Here is a 12150-nt window from a genome sequence, read left to right as displayed (position 1 = left end):
CCACCTCAACATCATCACAGAAGTAGGGCATAAGCTGCAGGCACTTTCTTTTGAGCATGCAATTTATTGAAAACACATTGAAACTGAAACAGGCTGCTTTACAGCTGATCAAAAGTTTAGGACCACACCCTCCAAAAAAAACGTAAATACCCCCAAAGCAGATATCAAAGTTCCAAACATGAACTCAGTAATGAGTAGTTCCACCGTTATTGTTGATCACTTCAAAAATATGATTTTTTGCCATTTTCCAAGTGGTCTTAAACTTTCGATCAGGACTGTATAAAAATCTTGGGACCATAATTAATGAAAAATTGAACTTTGATGAGAACCGCAAATCTGTCTGCAAAAAGGGTCACCAGCGCCTTTACTGCCTTAGGAATCTTGCTCATTTCCACATTGACCAAACTTAGTTTTATCTTTGACTTTGTTTAATCATTCTTTTATTGAGTCCATTTTATCTTTTTGTTTGGTGGCATGGTTCAGTCACACCTCTGTCACAGAGAAAAAACTCATTGAATCGGATAGTGAGATGGTCCTGACAGGTGAGTCACAGCCCTGTTTAGCCTCCCTGTACTCTAAACAGGTACAAAGGATGGCTTTATCCATTGTTAATAATGCCTCCTCATCCTCTATGGGGTGAATTTCAGCTTCTTTCCTCTGGACGGAGGTTTCTAGTCCCAAGTTAGCATTATAAAAAAAACATTTTGTCAACACCCCGCAGGCAATGTGGACACCAAAGTTTGTGAATACGAGAGCTTGAAAATGAGTTGTATCTGCTAAAAATCTACAACAAGTTAGAATCTCAGTGGCCTCAACCTCAAATTCAAAGTCAGAGGTCAGGTTTTCTGAAAATCTTGTGAATGCAATAACTCAAAAATGAGGCAATGTAGGATTTTGAAAATGCTAGGTGGCTAAGGGGTAGCACTGGCTGTTACCAGTATTTTTCTCATTAATGTCCTCTTTACGATCGTAACTACTGATAGCTATATCTACTTATGGACAACTTATGGACTTATGGACAATATCTCTTTTGTGAATAAAGACTATGAAATCCCCACCTATCCTCTTCAGAAGGCAGTCAATACTCATCACATGTGACTGGATGTAATTCATAAAAAATACAGACAGTGGTGCTGCAGAGACAAAAAACAACATGCCTAAACAAACTCAAGGTTGTGTGGCCTTATATACCAGACTAAATACACAAAAAGTTCATTTTTCTTCATTTTATACTGTATATCTACTTATCACTTTCCAAAGCACGCACTTAACACGGTGTATGGCTCCGATTTGACCCCATTCAGGGTGTGTCTGTATTAAGAATGATAACACATGACACAGTCCCCCCTCTTCAGGATCAGATTTCCATTTTCTTCCTCTTGAGTTTCCAGCAGATGAACCATGTGTTTGAGATTGTGTCATCACTGCCTACAACTGCTACAGCACATGAACATTTTCACCCGAATAAGGTTTATTGGCAATTTAAATTCAATTCACTTTTATTTATATAGCACCAAAGGTGCTTTATTTTGAAAGGTAAAGACCCTACAATAACATAGAGAAAACTCCAGCAATCAGATGTCCCTCTATAATCAAGTGCTTTGGCAACAGTGGGAAGGAAAAACTCCCTTTTAATAGGACAAATCCTCCACCAGAACCAGCCTCAGGGAGGGGTGGCCAGAGAGTAGTAATAACTAATGCAAAATGGTTTATAAACACATAGTGAGTGATAAAAGATCAGTGAAGAAGAAATGCTCAGTGCATGATGAGAAGCCCCCTAGTAGCCTGAATCCTCTCTTAGCTGCAGGATAACTTTGGTGGGTTCAGGGTCAACTGAGCCAACCTTAACTATATGCTATGTCAAAAAGGAAAGTTTTAAGCCTAATATTAAAAGTAGAGAGGGTGTCTGTCTCCCGAATCCAAACTAGGTGCTGGTTCCACAGAAGAGGGGCCTGAAAGCTGAACACTCTGCCTCCAATTCTACTTTAAATATCGACAAGCAAGACAGCAGTCTGAGAGCAAAGTGCTCTGTTGGGGTGATATGGTAATATAAAGATCTACAAGGGAGCCAATGAAGAGCCAGTATAGGAGGAATATTCTCTCACTTTCTACTCCCTGTCAGTACTCTTGCTGCAGCGCTGAAGGCTTTTCAGGGAGTTTATAGGGCATCTTGATAATAATGAATTACAGTAGTCCAGCATAGAAGTAATAAATGCATGAACTAGTTTTCAGGATCACTGCGCAAATGGAAGAAAGCAGTCCTACAAAGTTGCTTAATATACGCAAGTACATATCCTGGTCAAAAATGACTCCAAGATTTCTCACAGTGGAGGCCAAGGTAATGCCATCTAGTGTAACTGTAAGATATCATATTTCTAAGATTTTTAGGTCCGAGTACAATAACCTCAGTTTTATCTGAATTTAGTAGAAGGAAATCAGAGGTCATCCACATCTTTATATCTTTAAGATATTCCTGCAGTTTAACTCAAGTGATCTTGACCCAGCTTTTTAAGTAGCTTTTTAAGTAGTGGTTTAATTACTGCCAGCTTGAACGCCTGTGGCACATAACCCATTAAAAGAGAGAGGCTGATAATATTTAAGAAATCTTACTGCACCTGGTATTCCCAGATTGTACTGTACTAACCAGGCCTGCCTAGCTTCTGAGATCAAATGAGATCAGGCCTGCTCAGAGTGGTGCGGCAGCAAGTTAAATATAGCAACAGGTCGGAAACTTGACTGAGGATAAAAACAGCACCTTAGAGATGCAGAAGTAAAGATGGGCAGAGGTTCGCCAATCTGCAAAAAAAGCTGTCTACTAATTGTGGGACATTTTCTGAATAATTTTCTTCAATGAAAAACAATAGGCTTTAATATTTCATCAGCTACAGTTCATAATATCATCATCTCTGCCTTCACGGGACAAGACTGAAAATTAATCTGGGTGGCACAGCATTAAAAACAGGCATGATTCCATCATTGAACTCGTGTTGTTTGAAGTCAAACAACATTCTGAACGGTACAGTGTCTGAGAACGTCTGAACCCCAACATATTTTCCACTGAAAATCAAACAGATCTACCTGAACCTGTAGGCTCCATAACAGATTAGCAAACCACGTCTGGTTCCACTTGCACATGAGGATGAATAAGAATATCCAAAATGAATAAAGATCACGGAATGAATCTGGAGGCCCAATCTGGCCCAAGTCCAGTTCGGTTCCAGTCATTTCCCACTTCATCTGGTTCTGATCTATTTTGGATTCGTTCATGTAAAATGGTTCAACTTGAAACTGTACTGAAATAAGCCTGACTAATATAGATAGTAGACAGCTCCCTAAGAGCCGAGACATTTCTTGTAACATGTTTGCTTTACATTTATTAAAGACCAGGAAAGCTCCCCTGTGTTTTTCTTTTTTTCAGTTAAATGTGAAACTATTATACTCTGGCTATTAACAGTACCTTAATAAAACATCTCTGCTACTGCTATATGAGAGCCATCATGTATCATTGAAGGCTGATATTAAATCAAATTGCAAATGGTTACACTGGGGAACAATAAGCATTGAGGTCTGTAAATGTAACTATATCCATAGCCACTTATCTTATCAGTAGTGCTTATCTTACCATTGGTCTGCCATCAGTCCATCTGAAGTCTCTCTCAAACATCTTGTCATTCAGGCCAATCCACTGGTAGTCACTTCCTAGATCTGCAGAGAAAAAGCATGATACACTGAGTGCGAGATCATTTTACTGAAGCAGCATCTGATCAATACCAAACAAAGCATTTTGGAGAGGAGTGTAAACAGACAACAAAGAATTATGGAGAAGCACCGTTCAGCTCAGTGTCAGTAGCTTCACCAGTAAACTGGAGTTTACTTGCAGCTCCATCACTATTCCCAGACTGATTTCTGTAGTAGAACAGTGACTGCAAATCGTGTAGTATTTGTTTGCTTTTTCAAATTTGGTAAAACCAACAATCAAATTATTATTTATCATCAAAGTTTGTTGGTTTGTTTGTTTTTTTTACATACATTCGTTGTGAATGAAACCCAAAGACATGTTGAAATCAATGCAAACAACAAAGCAGCTACTCAAAATGTAACTAATGTTTTAGACAGCCTCAGTAGCCATTTCTACTGTATTTTCAAAAATATTATCAGATTTAGTTTTAGACTATCCATCCAAAAGTAGTCTGGACGAGTGGTTGACCACAAACAACAAAGTTGTGCTGCTAGCACGGCCAAAAACTGTTTCATTTATGATATGGATTTTTAGTATTTGTACCCCAAAGGACTTATTCACAGACTTTCTGGACCCATAATTCCTTATACTGTTGACTGAGCATTATATTAACATTTAAGACACCTCATCGAAACAACACAAACTTACTATTGACAAAGATTTGCTCCTCGTGCGACAGGATGCTGGTCAGGTGGGCTCCGTGTAGCCGACATTCCCTCTCTGCAGCATCCCAGGTCCGACGGTGTGTAAAGTGCCTGTAGCAGTGAGATTGAAACTTCTTCCAACCAAAACCACACATCTCAATGTCTGCAGAAAGGGAAAAACAAAATGTGAAAGAACCATCAAACCAGGTGGAAAAAATATTTCATATTATATACACTTTATCTTGACTTCTTGTTTTGGTGTGGAATTAAAAATGTGGTATGTATGTGGTTACATCATAACTAATGACAAGTCCCTACATATCTTTAAGGCAATAAAACAAAATCCACATACTGAAATATCAAATTTAGGACTAACCCACTATTATTATAGGCAAAAGTGCAAAGCAGTCACATGCCAGGAGCTTCGGTTAACAACTACATCAAATAGGCTCTCAGAATGTTTGTTTCTACTGTGATTGGCTATGAACAGTTTCACTGAAACTGCACTTCTGAAGACTTAAAAACAACCATAGCCATGTTTGATAAAGCTACATTTAATCTGGCTGCAGATGCCGTGCTTGCAATCTGAATGTGAACCTGCCTGTGTCTGAGGGATGTACTTCTATTAGACTAACAGGTAAGAGACTTATCCTACACACCTACAGCCAGTCTAGAATCTTCAATTCACCAAAAGTTGTGCATTTCTTAGGACTAACTCCAAGGACTTAGCTCTAATATACAGCTGTTACATCAGAAATGAACACCATGGGTTAACCCAGAAAACTGAGAACCACTGTTGTGATAGCCAATATCTCAGACTAGGGTTCTTGGTTTTATTAGGCCAGCTAACAAAGACTATGTACACCTGTTTCATAGTACACCTCTCATTTCTGAATTAAATACCACATTCTGACTGATTATTGTGACAGATCACCCGAATCCCTTTTGGCATCTCTTAACAGCTACTTTCATCAGGATAATGCAGAAAGAAATAGTTTGTCAAATCAATGAAGATGAAAATTAATTTAGTGGCTTTCAGTGGCCTTCTGAGTAACTAGATCACTGACTGGACATAAAATAATAGACATTGACTTCAGCTTTGGTTGGTGAAGTCGCATTGTAAAGCTTTAAGCTGAGCACTTTCTTTTGGTGTTTTAAAACCAGGTTTGGCAGGGACACTGCATGCCTTAACAGTTAAAAGCTGTGATTGAGATCTTAAACTAATCAAGAAAGTGTTTACCAAGATCACAACTCAAAGGAGGGAAAGACTTCCCAGGAAGTATGAGAAACACACTGAGATGCAGACTGACTAAATACAAGGAACAGAGGGAGCAAGAGACAGAAGCACCACTGGGAAACAGGCGAATAAACATGGAGACGGAGGCAAGACTAGGGAGACACCGAACAAGAGATAGAACTTAAAACACATAACAGACATGGACGACACACGGAGGCATGACCGGGAAACAGACAAATCGAGCATTGAGACAGGACTGATTTCAAAGAGGGATACGACCGGAAACTAACAATATGACAGGAGAAGAGAAAACGTAAAAATAGATAACAAATTAAAACCAAGGGATACAAACAGAGATCAAAACTATAACAACCAAAACTGGGATCATGACAATAAAGGGAGGCTTCAGCCAGCATTAGTATGCTGTTCCTACTAAACAGACTGTAAGACACAATATCTCTTACTATAAATGAATGCCTTTTTTCAAACTTTATGTGGTACATTCAAGAAAATGTTTAGACTTTGCTGCTTCGTAACCACATTTTACCCACTCCTTAGGTGTTAATGTGTGCCTAATCAAACTTCTGTCTAAAAGTAGCTTTACTACATTTCCCTGGTTGCCTATCACTGCCTTCTACTACACTTACGGGTTGTTTTGTAAACATGCTGTTGTAACAGTGAAGCTAACAGCAACACAACAGCTCTGAATTTTATTTCTGTGCTCTGGCCAGAGACAGTGAGGGAGAAAGAGAGGCACAGAGAGAGCTGAGGTCCAGCTGGGGAGTGAAAGCCCCTCACTGAATGAGCTCAGCAACACACAGTTGGACTTCATTAAGTCTCACAAACATCCAGTTGTCTGCAGGTCAAGCACACACAGACACACACAAAGAGCTCATGTATAACACACATTCAACTTCATATACAAGTCACATAATCAGCCCTTTGCTTTGTCTGGCCCTACAAACAGTGGCTGTTTTGTATCAGTGGCGCCAGAATAATACATGCCAGTAAAGTCATGATGGAAAGTATCAGTCGAGTCTTTTATGGAGTAGCCATCATCAGCTGACCTCATTTTAATCCTGCCTCTGTGCAGCTACCTGGAAGGTCAGGTGAGGTCTCTAATGAATGCAGCACTATAAGCCACAGCTCTCTGTCTGCCAGTTTGAAATTAGCAGAGTGGTCAGTTGAGTAAAGGCAAACCTTAACAGAGCATCACCCAGGATATCAAGATCAGCCTGAAAAATCTGAAGCAGTATTGTGAGTATTGATTCAATTCCACACACAGCTGCAAAAGCTTTCCTGAAAAATAGAGGGCAATTATCTTTTTTTACTCATTCTTTCCATTGGCAAAAAGCTGCAAGAGGACAGCTGTGTCCCTGATTTTTGAACTCTTGCATATATTAGGAAGGAAAAATAAGCAGTAAACAGTCCATAATTTATATCTGAGTATCTACATTATGCTTTACACACTGTATTCATCGTTCAAATGGATACGCCCTGCAAACTGGGAATTTGTACAGCTCCAATGTTTCTATTTTTTCCACAAGACCCCAACAACGCTGACTTGGATTAGCAGAACAAAATGCAAATTTCCTCAGGAGTGTAGGTACCACTATATTAACCCCAAAGGATGTTTGGAAGAAAGCTTCTTCTCTCCCAAAAGAAGATGTTGGCATGGCTTAGCTTTGCAGAGCTAAATTTGAACAACAAAACCAAAATGGAGATGTTTGACTTAATAACAGCAGCATGTTTGGTAAAAACCAAACAGCTCAAACACCTCAGACCAACTGTCAGCACGTGGTGGAGGGATGATGATTTGGGCACCTTGCGGTCACTGAGTGGAGCATGAACTCGTCTGTATACCAAAGTGTTCTAGAGTCAAATGTGAGGCCATCGTCTGACAGCTAAAGCCTGGATGAAACGGGGTCATCAACAGGACAGTGATCCCAAGTACAGCAGCAAATCTACAACTTCTTCTGCATTTTGGCTTAGCTTCTTGTGACTGGAAGAACCCACAACAAATACACTATTGCAAAGTAAGATTTGTTTTTTTTGTGGTTTTGCTTTTCGTGGCAGCAACTTTCCAGCTGTCGCATCTTATGCTTGGCACACACCCTTCTCCAGGTCCTAGTGTCACTGAACTAGCAAGCGGAGTGGCACACCACACCACACAGCCGTCACATTTTTGTTAAATAAATAATGACACATAATATGTCATCTGTTCTTGTTCATCTGTGGTTGTATTTAACTCAAATTAAGACTTGCTAAGGAACAAATAACTGTTTTAATATCCTGATATATACTGATCCAGTTGATGATCTACAATGACTGCATATGAATACATTAAGTAGTGTATAATGTATGACTCCAAACCATTAATAGACTGAGTAAAATAATTTAAGCAAGCAAATAAAAGCAGAATTTAGTTAAACGGCTTCTTATCATGACTACATGATACAAAAGAAAAACTATGGGGCCTCATTCTGAAACCTAACAGCTGACGTTTTGCTCAGAGCAGCAGAAAAAAAAACTGTTGCTGCTGAGAACTGTTTCCTTGTTTGGAAAATATTAATCCTTGGAGTCCTCTTGTGTGCCTGAGTTTTGATTATCTGCTGAGTAACGGCAGAAATATTAGTCCTACGGCTGGAACTCATCTGTTGAAGAGCAAACGCCCAAAGCTGAATGATGGCCCAAAGACCCAAACTCTGCAGTAAGTTCAGTGATTATACTTGAAAAGAATGGTGGTCAGAACATATATATGAGAACTGACTTCCACAGATGAATGATTTTGACACAGTTGCTTATTAATTCTGTTTCCTGACCTTGTTCACAGAACTCTCCTTTGTAGCTCGGGAGGCAGAGACAGGTGAAGGAGTTGATCCCATCTAGGCAAGTGGCTCCATTCAGACACGGGTTAGACTGGCACTCATCAATATCTTCAGACACGCAACACAGACCAGCATTATTATACATCATCCACCTGTCAGGAAGGGTCAGCATGGCTTGTTAAAAGAGCACACCTGGCTCTGAGGCCCTCTGTACCTGTTTCACAGTGCCACCCGGTGTATCCAGGTGCACAAATGCAGACATTTTGTGGTCCCTTCTTGTAGCACGAGCCTCCGTTCTGACACACATTGGTTGAGCATGGCGGGAGATCTGGCAAAGACACAATGAGAATTAAAAACAATCAACATCATTAAGAGCGGTGAAACGTACTGCAGTTCAGAAAGGCTTTATAACTCCTTATTGGTGCAGCAGGGCTGTCCATGTTTGTGGTAACAGACACTGGGTTTGTTGGTGGGCTGACCTTCTCATATTAAAATATATCAGAAAATTCAATGTCTGCACAAATGTTTACAAGGAACCTCCAATTGCAAACAGGACAGGCTTTTATCCTGCTGTGAATTTTTAATGCATATATTTGTAGAACCTCTCCATCTTCTAGAAAAGTGAGGCCAACAAGGGAAAACATAAATACACTGTTGCTACAAATCACATAGGCAAACCTGGAAGCTAAATGCTTTTTGGCTCATACATCAAGTGAGAAATTTTGATTCAAGTTAGTTCTCGAATTTCATGGCTAGAATGTGTGAAATTTTTGAATGCGGGATTATAGTCTGTATATAAAAGATGGAAGTAACAGTGTTATGTTAAATGCCTTGAGGTGACTGTTGTTGTGATTAGGCACTATATTTAGTGGGGTCAGGTTAATTGGTAACTCTAAATTGCCCATAGGTGTGAATGTGAGTGTGAATGGTTGTCTGTCTCTATGTGTTAGCCCTGCGACAGACTGCGACCTGTCCAGGGTGTACCCTGCCTCTTGCCCTAAGACAGCTGGGATAGGCTCCAGCCAGACCCTGACAAGGATAAGCACAAGAGAATGGATGGATAAATAAAACTGAATTGAATGTCTTAGGTTCAAGACTGCATTTTAAAGCTGGACATGGTCACTTCTAGCTCCAAAAACATCACATAATGCCAAAATATTCGTTTTTGGAGCCATGAAGTAACCGCATTTGAACAAGCAGGTGGACTAACATGTCAGCTAAGGACAGTAAGGTCAGCTCACATATCTGAACTTTGAAAGTGTATTGCAGACTTTTGATAGCACAAGTGGATATTATCATTGAAAAAGCATGTTCTATCCCGTTTAACTAAGGTAAAAGGCTGACTGAGGGCTCAGCTCAAACATTATAGTTGCTGACTCAACCAAAGTATGCGTAAATCAAGCTGCTGTGCTGTTTAAAACAACTGAAGCATCTATGAACCAAACTAACAACAACAGAGTTCATGTACCTGTAATATTTATAGTGCTGGTCATGACTGAATAAGTTGTGTCCGAGCTGGTCTCAGGTTGAACTGTGGCCACTGTCTCTTCGGGTATCTCAGGTTGGGACTCCACAAAAAAGGGGGTGATCTCTTTATCATAGTATACAAATTTCTCCTCTGGTAAAGCAGTGGTAGCCAGGTCAGGGATTAGAGCCCACTGGGAGACAGAATAGCTTTTTTGCTCAGAAGTATAAAAGGGTGAAGTAGTGGAGAATGTGGTCTGGTCTATGTTCTCCGTGGTTGACTGGTCAACATGTTCTCTGTAAAACTGAGTGTGGATGTCAGAGGAGGCAGACGGAGGCTCGGTAGTGACAGCTGGATGGCTCTTATTTTCAAAGGAGGGATGGGAAAAGGGTTTAGGTTTACTCATTTCTGCAGTCGTGCTCTTTATATTGGTGAAGGTCACAGCTGCCATGGCTGGTGAAACAGTAATAGCGACTTCTCTGAAAAGTTCCTCCTCCTCAGACAGCTGGTCTGCACCTGAGTCTGGGTCTGTAACTGCAACATCACCTGATGAAACTCCAAGCACATCTGTGATTTCTGTATGTACTGCAGGCGAAGGCTGTTGGGTATAAAGGTCATTTGAAATCATAGTGCTAAGCATGGTGCTAAGACTGCGTGTGTCTAACGGGTATACATCTTGACCTGAAGCCTCATCTTCTCCAGAGGAAGACCCTTCAAAGTCCCCAGTCTGGGCCTGCTCAGTGGTTTCCTGTGACTTTGTGTCTGGGATAAAAGTCGCAACCTCTGTTCCTCCGATTTCTGTCTCATCAGTCCTCGCATCCAACTGGTCTCCTGTAGCCAGGGTGGGTATAGCACCATCTGCAGAGCCCTCCTGCATACTGCCAACCTCATCATCTGTGGAGTTGCTTGTGGAGCCTTCCATGTCCTCATCAGTTAAGGCAACATGAGCAACATCCTTGGAAACACCAAGCAGGACTGGACTTGATATTGCTGTAGAGACAGGGGGAGTGTATGTGGTTGTGACTGCTGTTTCATGTGGTTTTTGAGTGTTGATTCCCATGGCATCTGTAAAGACATAAGGAACTGTGTCTGCATCCAGGCCTGAGACTGTAACATCATCTGGGTATGCAGCTTGAGGATAAATGATCTTGTCTGTGGTTTCCTCTGGAAATGTCTCCCCAGTTTCAGTTTCAAAGCTAGTCATGCTGATGTCTTCTTCCTCCTCTACCTCTGTCTCATTCACATGTCCAGGAGTGGCCGTCTCAAACTGATCTCCTCTGGCCTCCTCTGGCTGCTGTGGTTCAGGTGTTACCTGGATGGATTGAAACAAATTGGCTATTTTTAACAAATGAGGAAGAATGACAAAGACCCAGTAGCTTTACTGAGACCAGATTAGACTATTTTACACATTCACGGAGAGAGCGTCTGATTGAATGATTTGAATGAATTCGTTTGCTGAAGACACGGCTGTGTTTACTAGCAGTGATGAAAAAATGGGAGAACACACAAAAACAAACACAGACATACATATATATATATATATCGGAGGATTAAACTAGTATTATTTAGTAGACATATCAGTGTATAGAAAGTACCTCATGTTTTCCATTGACAAAGCTGACTGTTGGTGCCATATCAATCGGAGGCATCTCAGGGGAAGTGATCTCCCCGCTGCCCTGGATACCTTGACTGGTCAGCTGGGTAATGTTAGTGAACTGAAAAAAGACCGAGCCATTCACAGGCTGGTTCGGGATGTCCGGGATAGGATCCACTAGAGGCAGATGAGAAGCAGCCATATAACACATCAAGGCAAAAAAAAAAAAAAAAACAAGCAGCAAGTGTTATGATTTTATTCCTTACTTAAAGTGCAATGTCAGTACCAAGTCACAACCTCTTGGGGAAAAATAAAATAAATCACCATACAGCCTCTATGTTAAAATGACTAACTTTAGAGCAAATTTAAAATTGTTTGCAGCCTGGTAGAAAAAAGTTTTGCTTATTATAATTAAACTAGATCATTTGGTATTGTAGCATAAAGTCATGTATAATGAAGGCCTCAGAAACACAGGTCTAGAGACGGGTCAGTCATGAACTAGCAACCACCAGTTGAGAGGAAAAACATATGTTCCTAGGCAGGTTGCTGGCAGTTGATGTGAAACTGATTGCTAAAGCCCCACTCACACAGGCTAAAGATCAGTCAGTGATCCCAAACAACAGGTGACATTCTGGTGTTTTCG

At 40.6% G+C, this 12150-nt stretch overlaps 1 protein-coding gene across 1 annotated transcript in view; it reads right to left on the bottom strand.

Moving 5' to 3' along the window:
* vcanb (versican b) overlaps positions 1 to 12150 on the bottom strand; it is a 32044-nt gene that overhangs the window by 4179 nt on the left and 15715 nt on the right. Inside the window, exons 8-13 of the mRNA XM_003439618.5 lie at positions 11509 to 11684; positions 9917 to 11225; positions 8663 to 8776; positions 8443 to 8556; positions 4388 to 4546; positions 3623 to 3705 (exon numbers count right to left, since the gene is read on the bottom strand). Of these exons, the coding sequence (XP_003439666.2) occupies positions 3623 to 3705; positions 4388 to 4546; positions 8443 to 8556; positions 8663 to 8776; positions 9917 to 11225; positions 11509 to 11684 (1955 nt within the window). The remainder of the gene's footprint in view (positions 1 to 3622; positions 3706 to 4387; positions 4547 to 8442; positions 8557 to 8662; positions 8777 to 9916; positions 11226 to 11508; positions 11685 to 12150) is intronic.

This window comes from Oreochromis niloticus, linkage group LG7, assembly GCF_001858045.2.
Source record: "Oreochromis niloticus isolate F11D_XX linkage group LG7, O_niloticus_UMD_NMBU, whole genome shotgun sequence".
NCBI classification, from domain to species: domain Eukaryota; kingdom Metazoa; phylum Chordata; class Actinopteri; order Cichliformes; family Cichlidae; genus Oreochromis; species Oreochromis niloticus.
This window is presented reverse-complemented; position numbering and strand designations above follow the sequence as displayed.